General features: G+C 45.0%; 1 protein-coding gene across 11 annotated transcripts in view; it reads left to right on the forward strand.

Annotated features, from left to right (window-relative positions):
- DMD (dystrophin) overlaps window positions 1-15,916 on the forward strand; it is a 3,940,859-nt gene that overhangs the window by 1,532,536 nt on the left and 2,392,407 nt on the right. For all 11 annotated transcript variants that reach the window (XM_073664716.1, XM_073664719.1, XM_073664714.1 and 8 more), the window contains one exon: window positions 4,761-4,940. In XM_073664716.1, coding sequence (XP_073520817.1) covers window positions 4,761-4,940 — 180 coding nt within the window. The remainder of the gene's footprint in view (window positions 1-4,760; window positions 4,941-15,916) is intronic.

The following is a 15,916-nucleotide window of genomic DNA, read 5'->3' on the forward strand; positions in this document are numbered from 1 at the left end:
TACCTGTTAAACAGAGAGAGACTTTCCTATACCCGGTACCTGGTACGCTGCCCACTTCATCCAGTAAGCTTGGCAAAATGTACTTTGAAGCAGTGATTACCCCCGAGTCTCTGCATCCCTCCAACCAGGCGGAGGACCTCCAGTTGTCTCCTGAATCCACCAGGGTGATACCTGTTAACAAATGGAGAGAGACTTTTCTGTGTGCTGTTCCCGGTACTTCACCCACTTCATCTTTTGCTGAGGATGGCTCGATGGGAGGAAGCATCCTAGTTACCAATATGATGAGACAAGTTTTGTTTCCTCTAATGGACAGAAGAGGTAATCCTCTTGAAGAGAAGGATTGGCCTCCAAATTCTCTACAGATGACTCTTGCAGGCTTGAAGAAGAGGGGGTGTAAGGGGGGGTACTGTAACATCCCTGGCGGCATACTTGCATAGTGCACCACCTCCCACTATGCAAGTCCGCAATCTTACCTGTCTGTTTAGTCTGCTATTCCTGCTCCAGTGAATGCTGTGTGCATGTCCCTTGACTGTCTGCTTAGGGCGGTGGCCCGGTTACTTCCTGATTCTTATAGATGCTGTGGGCGCACCCCTAATGCGTCTGCAGCCTATTGCTGTGAGTCACTGGATATTTAAACCCCCTCCACCCAGTAGGAGGGGCCTGAGCAACTCTTACCTTCAGAGGGCTCCTTGCCGCTGATGTGCCAGGTCCTCTTCTGTTACTGCCTGTCCGCCAACCTGGGGGCTGTATTCCCAGGCCTGTCTGAACACTCTCCTAGCCTGTTTGTCCGCCTCTCTGGGGGCCGTATACCCAGACTCGCTCCTGTATCTTGTTGCAGTGTCAGTTCCTTTCTGAACACTATCCTAGCCTGTTTGTCTCTGTGTCTGTATCTTCCCTTTTCCTGCAGTCTCTGCACCTGCACCTAACTCCTACTCGTTGTCTCTGTACTTCTGTTGTGAGTTTGGAGTCCACTCGCTACTTCATTGCAAGTACCTTGTGTGTATCTGGTTCTGCTTTTCCCTTCCAGTGTGTTCAGTGTGAACAGAGCCCTGTCCTCTCTGCTTTGCCTTGCTCACTGCTCTGGCGGTTCCTTCCTGCTCTGCCTTGCTCACCGCTCCGGCAGTTCTGCTCTGCTCTGCCTTGCTCACCACTCTGGCGGTTCCCCTCTGCTCTGCCTTGCTCACCGCTCTGGCGGTTCCTCTCTGCTCTGCCTTGCTCACCGCTCCGGCGGCTCCTGCCTGCTCTGCCTTGCTCACCGCTCTGGCGGTTCCTGCCTGCTCTGCTTTGCTCACCGCTCCGGCGGTTTCTCCCTGCCCTGCTTGCTCACCGCTCCGACGGTAACTCTCTGCTCCGCCTTGCCCACCGCTGCAGCGGTTCCGCTCTGCTATGCTTGTCTACCGCATCTGCGGTTCTGTTCCTGAATCCCAGTCTGTACTGGACCCTATCCAGCCTGTGCTCCAACCTGCTAGTACCTCCCTGTCTGCACTCCAGCTGTGCCTGCCAGTATCCTCCTGTCTGCACTCCAGCCGTGCCTGCCAGTGCCCACCTGTCTGCATGCCAGCTGTGCCTGCCAATTCCCACCTGTATGTGTGCCAGCCTAACCTGCCTGTTCCTGTATTACCCGGTGTGGGTCAACAGCCGTGTCCGGGGTCTTGCCTGGAGTAGCACCTGGTCCCTCTGCTCGGTTCCTCCCTGGTGCACGGCGTCGTTAGCCGTCGTGCGACCTTGGTCGGATCGGGTTGACACTTAGTTACGCCCCTCCAGGCACTCTCCGGTTCATGGCACAGTGGAATCACTAAATCACGCACACACCAGTCAGCCCGGGCGTGTGCATAACATATATAATGTGTATTGGAGACTTTAAACTTGGAAGTGATTGGACAAAGTCAAATTGTGTAAGGTCATACCCTTAGATATGAGAATTGATTAGACTGTTGATAATTTTTTTCATATGCTTTCAGAAGAAATAAATAGAATGGCACAGATCCTAAGAAAGATGCTTCAATAATATTTTATGGGGAATATATTAGTATTTACCATATCTAGTTCTGCCAAGGAAATTGACAAGTACTTTTCCATCATTTCTCATACTGTATCTTGGCAGAAACATATCTTTTTTAATAAAGATGTTTTAAAAAAAAAGTTATGTTCTTATGAAACTGTTTTAGTCTGTGTAGCCTGAGAAATAGTTGTTCAATAGTTAACATACACTTTATAGTTGATGTAAAGGTAAATAATGTATAAACTACAGAAAGCCAAAGGGAAATTAATCGAATACCATGGACAAGTTGTAAAATCCATGCTTGAGCAGTGCAGAGCTTGAGAGCTGTGTAAGGTGCACAAATTCTTTCTTCGGTGTCCTTTGAATCCCAGTTTTGTGCACCACCCCCCACAGGCTCTGCCCTCGGCAAAAAACAGAGTGTACCTTTTGTGCAGAGCTTTCTATAAAAGAACACCTTTAATATCACAGAGAATTAAGCCAATTTAAATAAATGTTAGCTGTTTCTTATTGTTTCCCTGGAAATAGGTTACAAATTTTGATATTGCAGTAAACGCTCATTAGCTTACAAAAGTAGTTTCCAGTAAAAGACAAACATTTTCTTTGCAGTCTTAAGTGATGCCTTCACAGCACTACAAACAGCGAAATGTCTTCAAAGCAAATCTTTAACTTTTAACATCATGTAATTTTAAGGTCTAGTTGTCTGTATTGATTTATTTCTTGATGTATCTTACTGAAAATTGTTATTCTGATATACAGTTTTTAATCCATTCTACAGATATAGATTTAAAGGTACTAGCAGAAGCAGGAAAGTAGAATGGAAAGGTGGGCTGACACCTATACATAACTACTATCGGCAATCTTTTAATAGCCTGCTTAATGATGCACACTGAAGCATCTGTAACAAATCGTTCAATGCACATAGACTGCCATTTTTCGTAGTAGCTCAAGTCCTGTTTACACAAGACAATCTGCTGGCAAGAACGATGATCTTTTGTGATGCACAAAAGATCACTTCACCTGATGAACGAGCGTTTTGCTTATGTATTCTGTGATCAGCAGGATGTTTGCACTGAAAGATTGTCATGAAATGTGCATTCTTGAGAACACTCGTTCATGATAATTTTTCAGTGTAAATCCATCTTTAATGAAAAAAAATGGAAAATGTCATGCAATCTGCAGCAGGAGCTGAACAGACCGATATGTAGTTTTGTGGGAAAAGATTCAGTATAACTTGTGTTTTATGCCATGAAACCCTTTCTCTTTCTGTGCATACAGGACCAGTCAGGTGGTCTTAATTAGTGATTGACAGCTCTCCATGTGTTGTACCTCCTACTGTACTGGTGAGCACAGAAGAAGTAGGGACTTAATTTCATAAAGTGCAGATTATACTGAATATTTTCTCACAAAACTATATATCAATCTGTTCAGCTCATCCTGCTCTATAACATGCCACTATAAGATTGCACTGTATATCCAAGCTGACAAGTGCCCTTAAAGTGACTTAGGTTTCAGAAAAACATAGATGACGATAATTCATCCTTGATTATATGATGTTCAAAGTTGAATCACTTTTCAATGTTTTTTTTTCTCAGAAAGCTCTAGAATTTTTACTGCATATTTAATGGGAACCTGTCATCAAGAAAATGCTGTCTAATCTTCAGGCATCATGATATAGAGCAGGGGGAGCTGAGTAAATTGATATATACTTTTGTGACAAAATATTCAATATAAGCCTATGCCCTTCCCTTACTTTCAGTCCAGTGGGCGGTCCTATCAGTAACTGACAGCTACCTCTGTATGTACAGTTATACAAAGAAATCTGTCAGTCACTAATAGGACCGCCCACTGGACTAAAAGTAAGGGAAGAGGAGAGGCTTAAATGACTAAAACACAAATTATACTGAATCTTTAGTCCCAAAACTATTAGTGATGAGTGAGCATGCTCATTACTCGAGATTTATGAGCATGCTCAGGCGAATATCGAGTATCTTCAGCGTGCTCGGTGTTAAGTTTCGAATGTTTGACAGCTTTAATACATGTGAGGAATGCCAAAGAAAAAGGCGTTCCTCACATGTAATAAAGCTGTCAAACAGTGGCAAATAATGCACATGGAGTGATTCAAACATATCACCAAGCATGCTGAAGATACTAGGTGTTCGCCCAAGCATGCTCGTTGAAAGGGTTAACAGAACATACTCGCTCGTCATCACTAAAAACTATATATCAATCTACTCACTTCCCCCTGCTGATTTGAATGCATTTTTATGGTGACAAGTTCCCTTTAAATTACAGTACGGATGTATGTAATAAGTGTTGTCACCCCTGCCCAAACATTTTCAATTGTTTACTTGTTTTTTTTATAGTTGGCTTGATTTTTTTCTATTTTCTATGTTAGCCACTCCTGGAAGTACAGTCTGATTGTTTTCAGTTTTCTATAATTTAGTTCCTGCAATAGAAGAAGCTACACAATAAGTGCCAAGGTCAGAAGGGCCTACTATAGCAAATAAAAGTGTCCTACAGGCTGGCCCCTATGGGACTAAAAGTAGAGGCTACTGGGTTATTTCAAATCCACTGGCTGCAGCAAAATCTATTCAGAAATATAGTTCTAATCAGAATTACCACTTACCTTAGAACAGATGTTTTGTTTGTCTCTCATTATGCAGAATAATAAAAAAATAGATCCAATTGTCATTGAAAACTAAAAAAAAAATCACTCCAATGTTTATTTCTACATTGAATAATGCAATTTATTTTATAGATGTTGAAAGGAGAACTAGAAATTAAAAAGAAGACAATGGAAACACTGTACTCTCTAAGTCAGGATCTCCTTTCCTCCCTGAAAAATAAAGCAGTGTCTCAAAAAAATGACGCAAGGTTAGATGACTTTGCTAAGAGATGGGAAAATCTGATACAGAAGCTGGAGAACAGTACCAGGCAGGTTTGTATGTTTTATTCATATTTTATTTAAATGGTTTGAAAGATCTATGTTCACTCCATCTTTTTTTCAATTTCTTTATGTATTGACCTGTTGGCAGATTTACAATATTTTTATCAGTTACTTGCATTATTTTTTTTAAGCAATAACAACATTTTCAGGTTACTGATATGTTGACATGGGGATTACTTTTTGCAGATTTTGGAATGCATTTAACTTGTAAATCAGCATGAAATCTACACCTCATGCATTTAAAAGTTTGCAGGCATTGGAAAATATTTAAATGGAAAAGAAATAGGTAAGAATAGGTAGCATGATGCTTATTCCAGACAATTCCACTTGGAAAAGCTAGAGGGATAACTTGAAGCAAATTTGCCCTATTACATAGGACTATTTCTCCTGAAGAGTCCCAGAACTGCAATCTGCATATTAACTCCACATCTGTGGTCAAAATATAAGGGTCTGCTCTGGATTTTCTACTGTGGAAGATACTAATCGAATATCTAAGTTTTGGAGAAGTCATGGACTGGCTTATTTTACAAGCATTTGAAGGGATTATCAAGATCATCAATATTAGATTGGTGGGGTCTGACACTCAGCATCCTAATAATCTGCTGTTAATAGCTGAGGCAGGGGCCGGATATAACATTGACCAAAGCTAAACAGCGCAGCTCTTCTTAATGTGTAATGGCAGCTACCAAATCCTCCTATCCTTTCAATGTTTATGACGCGCCCCCTGGGACATATTCCTTTTTGAGGGGAATACCCGGCACCGGATCAGATGGGGGGGTTTGTAGTCTCCGAGCGGCTGTGACCCGGCCCGTGCCCAGGGCGTCAAGCTCAGTGTTATGTGGCAGTCCTACAGATGTTATTAAGAGTTCTTTTGTGTCGACTACGCCACCCGTTGTGATGCGGTCACTGTGGCCGCCGCTGCAGCAGGGTCCGCTGAGGCTGATGGTGGGTGCGCAGCTTGGTGGGATAACCCCCAACGGGAGGGGTATAGCCTCAGAGGGGACAGGCGCAGAGGATGGGGGTTGTGGTGGTGTAGTGCAGACGGCAGTGAAGACAGAGTCGGGTTGTGCAGTTAAGGGTGTTTACTTACTGCAGATGTTGTACTGGTCACTCCAGCTGCTAGTGACCACCCGAGCCGTGCTGCGTCCACCAGGTCCTGGATCCAGCCAACCCCCAAACAAGTCCGGAGCGTGGCCCTGAGCTCTCTTTCTGTCCCGTTCTCTGGCCGTCCCCACCAGTAATCCACCTAGGTCCAGCTCCCTCGGGCCTTCTGTTGGGACACCCTTGGCCCTGGGTTCCCTGACCCTTCATGTGGTGTGCCTTCGGGGTGGATGTGATGGGTGACCGTGGCAGATGCTGCCCACGGTCTCCGGTCTCTGGCTGGGGAATGTTTTTACCCCCACCAGCTTGGGTTCCGGTACCCTGATGCCGACTCTTCACCCGGTGCTTTTAGTTGGGATCTCAGAGTCCTTCTCTTCTGTGCTCTGGGTCTCTCTCTTTTCTCCTCTCTCACTCTGGGTCTTTGTCTTTCTTCTCTCCTCTGCTCCTGACTTGTTCTCTGCAGCTGACTGACTCTCTGCATCTGATCCTCTGCATCTGACCCTGATCTTAGTTGGTGCCCACCTTATATACACCCTCTATGTGTGAGCTCAGGTGACCAGCACCTAATGAGCTCCTATCTTTACCCAGGCTGCTCCCCCTATCTGCCCCTACACTACATGGGATGTACCACCCCCCTCCCACTCCAGCCAGGAACAGACTCGGTCGTACCTGCACATTTCTAAGTGGGAGTACCGTTGGTCTGTTCCCCGGAAATGGGATGTGTGTAGTGCATGCAGCCTACCGAGCTCAGTTCCACACTCCATCCTTACCCGGGAGTGGAATATCACACCTCTGGGTTGAGGTGCAATACCCCTGTAGCAGCCGAATCCTCAGGGTGCTACATTCCCCCCTGGTAAATCACAGCACGTCCTCGGGCTGTAAGACATAACACCAAAACATACAAAATTTTTTTTTTTTCATATAAACATAATAAAACATATAAAACATTATATATATAAAACTTTTCATATAAACATTCTCGTCGTCTCTTGTTTCAGGTTCCTCCTCCGGACACTGTGCAACGTGTGTCCGGGAAAAGTGCGACAGTCTCTTAGAAAAACTGGTTTTCCTATAAAACCGGTAGGGGGCGCTTTAGGAAGCGCAACTATATACAGGGGAAGTTGGCCGATCTCAGTCCTCGGCCAGGTAGAGGGAAGGGAATGGCTGCTCACAGTCCTCAGCCTGTGGGATTAAGGGGTTAACGGGTAAACAGTTCACTCAGCTGGTCCCAACGGGGACTATATATATGTAGCAACAGTTTCAGTTTCAGTTTATGGTGCCCCGACGGGCAACTATATACAGCTCCTGCTTCGCTGTACTTAACGACGGCGTCCTCCTGCTCTTTCTTTATTGTTACCTTTGGCTCTAGTTTCAGACCCGTCCAGGCACGTATGCTGGGCGAACAGGTCCTCTCCCAGATGCGGCACCCTTGATTTCACGGGTGCGGGCGCGGTGGTGGTGGCGCCCGGGTTGCCCAGGCCTTGCGGCCAGGCCTGGGGCACCTGGAAGGTGAAGGGCACCGTTAATACGGCGGCGCCCTGGGCTACCTGGCCTTGCGACCAGGCCGGAGGCTCCGCAGAGGTAGGGGGCGCTGTTGGTGTTGCGGCGCCCGGGAATTCTAGGCCCTGCGACCAGGCTGGTGGTACTTCCTGCTTGGTCACGCTCGGGGTCGAGGCGTGTGACGTCACAGGGGTCGCGGCGGCGGCTTCCGGTTGGGGCCTAGTCTGCGTCGGTGACATGGCGTTTTCGGGCACAGCAGGGGGACTTTCGGGCTCTGCGACGGGGAGCTGGGGCAGGTAAGCGGTGTCACGGCTTGGGGTATAGGCGTCCCCTTTACCTGCCTCCATGCGTTCGGCTCCCTCCTCGGCGCCGTCTCCGGCCTTGGGTCCTCCCGCGCCATCCTCAGAGGCGGTCTCCTTCCTCATCTCGGCTGGCGTGCTCCGGGTCTTGGTTTCAGCTTGCGTCTTGGTTTCAGCTTGCTGGGCCATCTCCCGGCTCCATTCCGCCAATATCTCGCGCTGTACCCGGGCCATCCTCCGTGCGAGGCCCTCCAGGGCAGTCTGCGCACACTCCCGGTCTCGGGGGAGCTGTGCAAGGACCTCCACTAGGCCTAGTGGGGTCGTGGTGTCCAGCAGGCTCCTGACCAACGGGTCGGTGCTGCTCTGCTCTTCTTCCAGCAGGCTCCTGGCCAGCGGGCCGGTGCTGCTCTGCTCTCTGGACATCTCCGGGTGAGCTTTTCTGCTGCTCCTCTCCAGGCTTCCTGCCTCCGGGTGCGCTCGCTCCAGACTGCTCCAGGCGGCACCCATCTTTGCTCTTTTCTTTCGTCTCCTCCCACTTCGAGGGCGGTCCCGGGGCAACTCGGTGACTGTCAGCTCCAGGGGTAGTTCTTTCACGCTGACAGACACCTCCAGCATCACAGTCTCTGTTGGTGGGGGCGGTTTCCACTTTTGGCGCCATTTTCTGTCCTGGCCCACGATGGGAGGTGGCCTCTTGCCCTCCTTTGGCACGCCCATAATGGCGTCCGCTGCTCTTCCAAGGCGGGAAATCTGCGGTTTTGGCGGGAAGCGTCGCCCAGTGGCGGGAAACTCTGCAGATGGCGGGAACAAGTTGGAAATGGCGGACAATCGGCGGGAAACGACTGGTGATGGAGTCCGATGGCGTGGACCCTCCGGAACCGGCGGGAGACTTCTTTCTGAGGTAAACTTGCACTTTTCTTCAGGCACGCAGTACCCGGGTGTTGCGGGCACGTAATCCTGCCGACTACGCCAAAGTTGACGCGCCCCCTGGGACATATTCCTTTTTGAGGGGAATACCCGGCACCGGATCAGATGGGGGGTTTGTAGTCTCCGAGCGGCTGTGACCCGGCCCGTGCCCAGGGCGTCAAGCTCAGTGTTATGTGGCAGTCCTACAGATGTTATTAAGAGTTCTTTTGTGTCGACTACGCCACCCGTTGTGATGCGGTCACTGTGGCCGCCGCTGCAGCAGGGTCTGCTGAGGCTGATGGTGGGTGCGCAGCTTGGTGGGATAACCCCCAACGGGAGGGGTATAGCCTCAGAGGGGACAGGCGCAGAGGATGGGGGTTGTGGTGGTGTAGTGCAGACGGCAGTGAAGACAGAGTCGGGTTGTGCAGTTAAGGGTGTTTACTTACTGCAGATGTTGTACTGGTCACTCCAGCTGCTAGTGACCACCCGAGCCGTGCTGCGTCCACCAGGTCCTGGATCCAGCCAACCCCCAAACAAGTCCGGAGCGTGGCCCTGAGCTCTCTTTCTGTCCCGTTCTCTGGCCGTCCCCACCAGTAATCCACCTAGGTCCAGCTCCCTCGGGCCTTCTGTTGGGACACCCTTGGCCCTGGGTTCCCTGACCCTTCATGTGGTGTGCCTTCGGGGTGGATGTGATGGGTGACCGTGGCAGACGCTGCCCACGGTCTCCGGTCTCTGGCTGGGGAATGTTTTTACCCCCACCAGCTTGGGTTCCGGTACCCTGATGCCGACTCTTCACCCGGTGCTTTTAGTTGGGATCTCAGAGTCCTTCTCTTCTGTGCTCTGGGTCTCTCTCTTTTCTCCTCTCTCACTCTGGGTCTTTGTCTTTCTTCTCTCCTCTGCTCCTGACTTGTTCTCTGCAGCTGACTGACTCTCTGCATCTGATCCTCTGCATCTGACCCTGATCTTAGTTGGTGCCCACCTTATATACACCCTCTATGTGTGAGCTCAGGTGACCAGCACCCAATGAGCTCCTATCTTTACCCAGGCTGCTCCCCCTATCTGCCCCTACACTACATGGGATGTACCACCCCCCTCCCACTCCAGCCAGGAACAGACTCGGTCGTACCTGCACATTTCTAAGTGGGAGTACCGTTGGTCTGTTCCCCGGAAATGGGATGTGTGTAGTGCATGCAGCCTACCGAGCTCAGTTCCACACTCCATCCTTACCCGGGAGTGGAATATCACACCTCTGGGTTGAGGTGCAATACCCCTGTAGCAGCCGAATCCTCAGGGTGCTACATTTACATCTGGCTGCCATTAGAACTAAAACTTAATCATTTGGAGATCGAATTGTTGGACACCTACTGAATATATAGTGGTCACCTATCCCAAGGATTGGTCATCAATATTTCATGCCTTGATAACCCTATAAATGTCCTTATAATGAATATCAATGTGGTATTTATAGTTTATCACTATGATGATCTGAAGTACCTCCCTTTTTCATAATTTGATCTGAAACGGTAATGTTATGCTTGCAAACAAATCGAATGCAGGGCAGAAGGTAAATAGCACATCGAATATATCTGCAATAATTCTAAAAAGGTGACACAAGTTAACACAAAATGCAGTTTTTAAACGAGGGTCTTTATTATGAAAGGAAAAATAAATCCAAACCTACAGGGCCCTGTGTGGAATAGTGATTGCCCCCCCACCTTAAAACATAAATTAACTGTGGTGTATCACATCTTTGGGAAGCTGAGTTCAATTTCCCTAGCCACACACAGGGCTGATTACTGCCACACCTGTTCTTAACCAAGAAATCATTTAAATTGGACCTGCCTGACAAAGTGAAGAAGACCAAAATATCCTCAAAAGCTAGACATCATGCTGTGGTTCAGGAACAAATTAGAAACAAAGTCATCGAGATCTATCAATCTGGAAAAACATATAAAGTCATTTCTAAAGCTTTCAGACTCCAGCAAACCACAGTGAGAGCCATTATCGACAAATGGTGAAAACAGGGGTGAACCTTCCCAGGAGTGGCCGGCCTACCAAAATCATCCCGAGTGCAGCGACGACTCATCCAAGAGGTCAGAAAAGACCCCAAAACAACATCCAAAGAACTGCAGGCCTCACTTGCCTCAATTAAGGTCAGTGTTCATGACTCCTTTATAAGAAAGACAATGGGCAAAAATGGCATGCATTCCAGAGTTCCAAGGCGAAAACCATTGCTGAGCAAAAAGAACATAAAGACTCTTTTGAGTTTTGATAGGAAAAAAATTTTGATGACCGCCAAGACTTTGGAGAGAATACTCTGTGGACTGACGAGATAAAAGTTGAACTTTTTGAAAGGTGTATGTCCCATTACATCTGGCATGTAATAATAAAGACCTTAATTTAAAAACTGCATTCTGTCTTTACTTGTGTTATCTTTGCCTAATATTTAAATTTGTTTTGTGATTTGAAACATTTAAATGTGACAAACATGCAAAAGAATAAGAAATCAGGAAGGAGGCAAATACTTTTTCACACCACTGTAGGAAGATGAGGTTAGATTTTTGTTGATTTTTTTCAAGCAAAAAAATGAAAAAGCCCCTATATCCTTCATAAAACAGAGGTCTTGATAAAAAAGGGAAACCCTTGTAATAGTACACGAGTAGATATTTAATGAAGTATGAAAAAATTACTGCATCCTCTAATACAATGCTGATACAGACTTATCCACATAAGTTTTATACTGTACTTACCCCCAGAGGTTCCTGCAGACCTTGATATCGTATTCACATAATATTAATTGAAAGATTGTAGGAGGGAAAAATAGATATTGCTTTTTTGTTTCCTTAATAAATACTGAATTCTTGTATTTTCTATTTTATGCAGCTATTTAACACAGAATGAGATCTAATGCTCAGCTAGCATATTCCTTCATGCAGCGATATTTAACTAAAGATCAGATGGGGAAGAAAGTGGTTTTCTGAAAGGTGCTATCAGAGCATAAATAAATACTATTATCTGCAGCTTTACTGCTACATGGAGTCCAGACTCAACTGTGTTTAATATGGGTTTACAATATATTCACAAATATCCAGCGAACAAAGCGAATGTTAATTTCTGTATCAGAGATCAACTTTTTTATTTCAGTTGAACAGCCACATTGAGCTATCTCAAGTGCTGCCCCAGGAGTGTTGGAAGAATCGTTACAGTATCAAAATAGCTTGCTGTCTGAATAGTACCAACAAAAGTTATCAACATATAGACTTCAAATAAAAATATCATACTAAAATAAAATAATATTATACTTCTGGGTTCCAATATACACACATAAGCACAATCTTTTGCCTAAATCACACATTTGTGTCTATTGTAGATGTGCTTTCTTCTTTATATAGTGAACAAATCAAACTGATTTACAGGCCAAATTCAAACATTTTAATAAATGGGCTGTGATGTGAGCCCAGTTTAACATATGTAACTATAGCACCACTTACCTAATGTATGAAGACAGCTGCCAATGATATGGTTCTTAGAGTAATTTGGCTATGTTATGACTATTCTACAAAGAGAACACTCATTTACTGTATGGATGGAGTTAAGCAGGTTCAGTGCCATACACAGAACTAAGGAACCATAGTAATAGTCAGAAAGATCACCCTAAAAGAAAATAAATGTATGTATGTACAATACCCCAAAAATGCCATAATGTGTAAAAATACTGTGACTACTAATGCGTGATGCATTTTTGCAAATGGACTTTGCTGTGGAAATTAAGCAGGGACAATCAAAACTCACTTTTGTTAACACAGATTTCCAACTATAGTTAAGTATATACCTGGAATAACACATGCCATTTTTTTATCCTAATTTTTTAAATCAAAAAGGATAAAAGGTTTTGTACACATGGATTTTTTATATTAACTTTTCACTTTGTTTTTATGTAATGGCTATAATTTTTCTGCCTCCAATTGATTTAGTAAAAAAATTTGGCCTATTTCATCAAAGTGTATACGCCATGACATTGGAGTAAACGCTTTGAAAAGTTGCACAATTTTTGTGTAACACTAAGTTGCACAAAGTTTAGTGTTTTTTTATGTTTTACAGGCCAGTTTTGGGCTGCTCTGCTTAAATGGGTGAAGCTGAGCAAAAGCCAGACAGGTCAGAGCAAAAGCCAGACTGGGCTACGCCCATCCGTCAAATGTATCAATAGTGGTGGTGTTCAGTTCTTAACAGGAGTAACATTTCTGATGAGGCGCACACCAATGATAACAATGATAACGTGACAAAAACTCATTAAGTGGTATGAGCCTCTTAAAGGGGTTGTCCAGTACTTTATATTACCCCCCAATGTATCCCTCCGGGGCCCCTAAGGATTTTTGTAATTAACTTACGTTGCAGATACTGCCTGTGAGTGGCGCTATCACTGGCCGCTCACAGGCATCACGTGACCCCCGGCTGCAGCCGGCGCTGACATCACAACAAGTGCTGACAGCAGCCAGGCATCTCTGTCATCTGCGTTCCATGGTGGATGCCAGGCTGTGGGTGGGGTTACCCCCCGCGTCACACCCGGCATCCACTGCGCGCTATGCCTCTCCCCATTCATTGGGAAAGCGCGCGGTGGATGCTTGGTGTGATGCGGGAGTAACCCCACCCACAGTCCAGCAGCCACCACGGGAACCCCAGTGCTGAGTCACACCTCACTGGTCGTGACGTCAGCGCGGGGTCACGTGATGCCTGTGAGCGGCCAAGGATAGCGCTGCTCACAGGCAGTATCTGCAACGTTAGCTAATTACAAAAATCCTTATGGACCCCGGGGGGATACATTGGGGTGGTAAAAGTACTGGACAACTTCTTTAATTAATTTTATCTTTACTGTTGTGGACACTGGAACAACACAAAGCCTGATGGAAGGGATGCCAAGTGCCTGAAAACCTTGCCTCCCTTCCCCTGCAGAGCACATGGTATTAGATAATTATGGTATGTCCACATATGGCGTTTTTGCAACATTTTTGCTGAGTATTTTTATGCAGTGTATTTGATGAGTAAAATAAGCAGCATTTTACAATTCATTTTTATAACGAGCAGTTGTTTGCATTTTGTGGGGCGACATGGTACTATATATCTTTATTAATGCCTCCAGTGTCAGGCACAATACCTGCTAACAATGATATCTTCAGTGTCATATGTGCCAGTCATATTGCCCCTTAATCAAACACAAGGCACAAGCCTGCCTTAGTAAAAACAGCTTCAATGTTACAGAATCAATACCCTATAAAAATGAAAGCCATAGTGTATATTATACCAGACAAAATACCACTATAAAAACAAGAGTCACAATTCCACAACATTTGCTTTTATGAATCTAGTGATTAGAGCTGTTACTGCAGAAATTCTCTATAGAGTATAAAAACTGCATCGGCAGGGGAATGAGGAGCCAAAACATCATGCTTCCCTGCATGAATGCCCTCTACTTACTTACTTTATTCCACTCCAAGTGGAAGTCTCCTCTCCAATTTGCAGGGTCCTTCGAACACAGGGTTTTGATACTGAAAGTTTCGAAAATTGGAAACACTGATTTTATATGTCCAGGCCTAGATTGTCAGTGTTTAGACTTAAAGAGAATCTGTCATCAGGATTTTGCTATGTAATCTGAGGACAGCATGAGGTAGGGGTTAAAACACTGAATTCAAGAATGTGTCACTTATCAGGCTGTGTGGTGTTGTTTACTTACAATGAAGGTTTTATCACTAGGACCTTATCACTGCTGTGACTAGTTGGCCACATGAGCCCTGGTCTGACCATGCCACCCTGTGATAAACAGATCACTGTCAATAGACTATGTACATAGAGAGCCTTGTGTGGGCGGGGCTAGCTTTCTCAGCTCTGCTTCGTGCTGCATCTAAGAACTCTGATTGTGTCACAGCAGCTGCACCCAGTAAACTAAGTGATACATTATTGCAACTTGAGTCTCATTCCTTACATTATGCTACTTTCAGATGAGGTAGCATAAACCTGGTGACAGATTCCCTTTAATGTGACAGGTCCTAGAGTTAATGATGAGCCTGGGAAATAAGAAGCAAATCCAATTCAATTCATTAGATAGCAGCTGATTAGAAAAAAACAGTGCAGTGGTCTAGCTTTATCTATTCAACCCTGCCCCCTAAAATCCATCTGTGGTTATTAATGAGGACACATTTATGAGTTAACTGCTGTGGGAATTAATTTTTTTTTCGATTTTTTTAGAATGATCTAACACAAAAAAACGTTCTGTAGACCTGGAAATACCAAACTGAAAACACATGGATATTGTTTGTAATAATTCTAAGACGCTCATATATTTGACAAGGTGACTCTTTTTATGAGCTTATCATAATATTGTCGTTCACTCTATATGGATATATTGTTTGGTTTTTCCTTTTAGTACAATGAAAGCAGGAAAGGGAGACTGTCGAATCATGCCTGGGAATCTCCTTACATGGTAATAGCTTCAGAAATTGCTTACCACGGGCTCTTATATTTCCCTTTCTGAACAATGTATTTGTGAGAGTGTACAGTAATTTGTTCTATCCCGCATGTCACCGCAGGTTTTCGTTTTCAAAAAAGCAATTTCTTACAAAATGTTTGTTTTCCATTCATTGACGTGTTACTTTGTCCACTGTCACTCACATTTAATTATACATCATTTTACGCTCATTTTATTCCTTTATTTGAAGCAGTAAAATTGTGCTGTGTTATGCTAAGCTGTGTAGGAGTAGTTAAATTCTGTGGAAAAAATCTTACTGTGCCCAGGCACTTATACCCATATTAGATACATTGTGTTTCTTAATAAAACCAATTTGACCACAGTGCTGTCTATCAAAATGAGTATGTTTTATGAGTTATAGGATATAGAGTAGAAGCTGTTGCAGCTGGGTCCTATATATTGACACTCAGCAGCCTGTCAATCATGGTTGAGAGCAACGGGAAGAGGTGAGAGGGCACTCACCTCATAAATATATAGACTCCTCACTATTTTTTACCACTTCCTGTGTTCCCTACTTGAATTTTTATTTTTTCTGGACAGCTTATCAAGAAATCATGGACAAGCAATATTTTTTATTGACACATTGGAAAACCATAATAAATCATTATGATTATAAGTGATATATTTCTACAGCCCATAAATCT

Source organism: Phyllobates terribilis, unplaced genomic scaffold, assembly GCF_046119375.1.
Source record: "Phyllobates terribilis strain yellow unplaced genomic scaffold, ASM4611937v1 Scaffold_2__4_contigs__length_985480577, whole genome shotgun sequence".
Lineage (NCBI taxonomy): Eukaryota > Metazoa > Chordata > Amphibia > Anura > Dendrobatidae > Phyllobates > Phyllobates terribilis.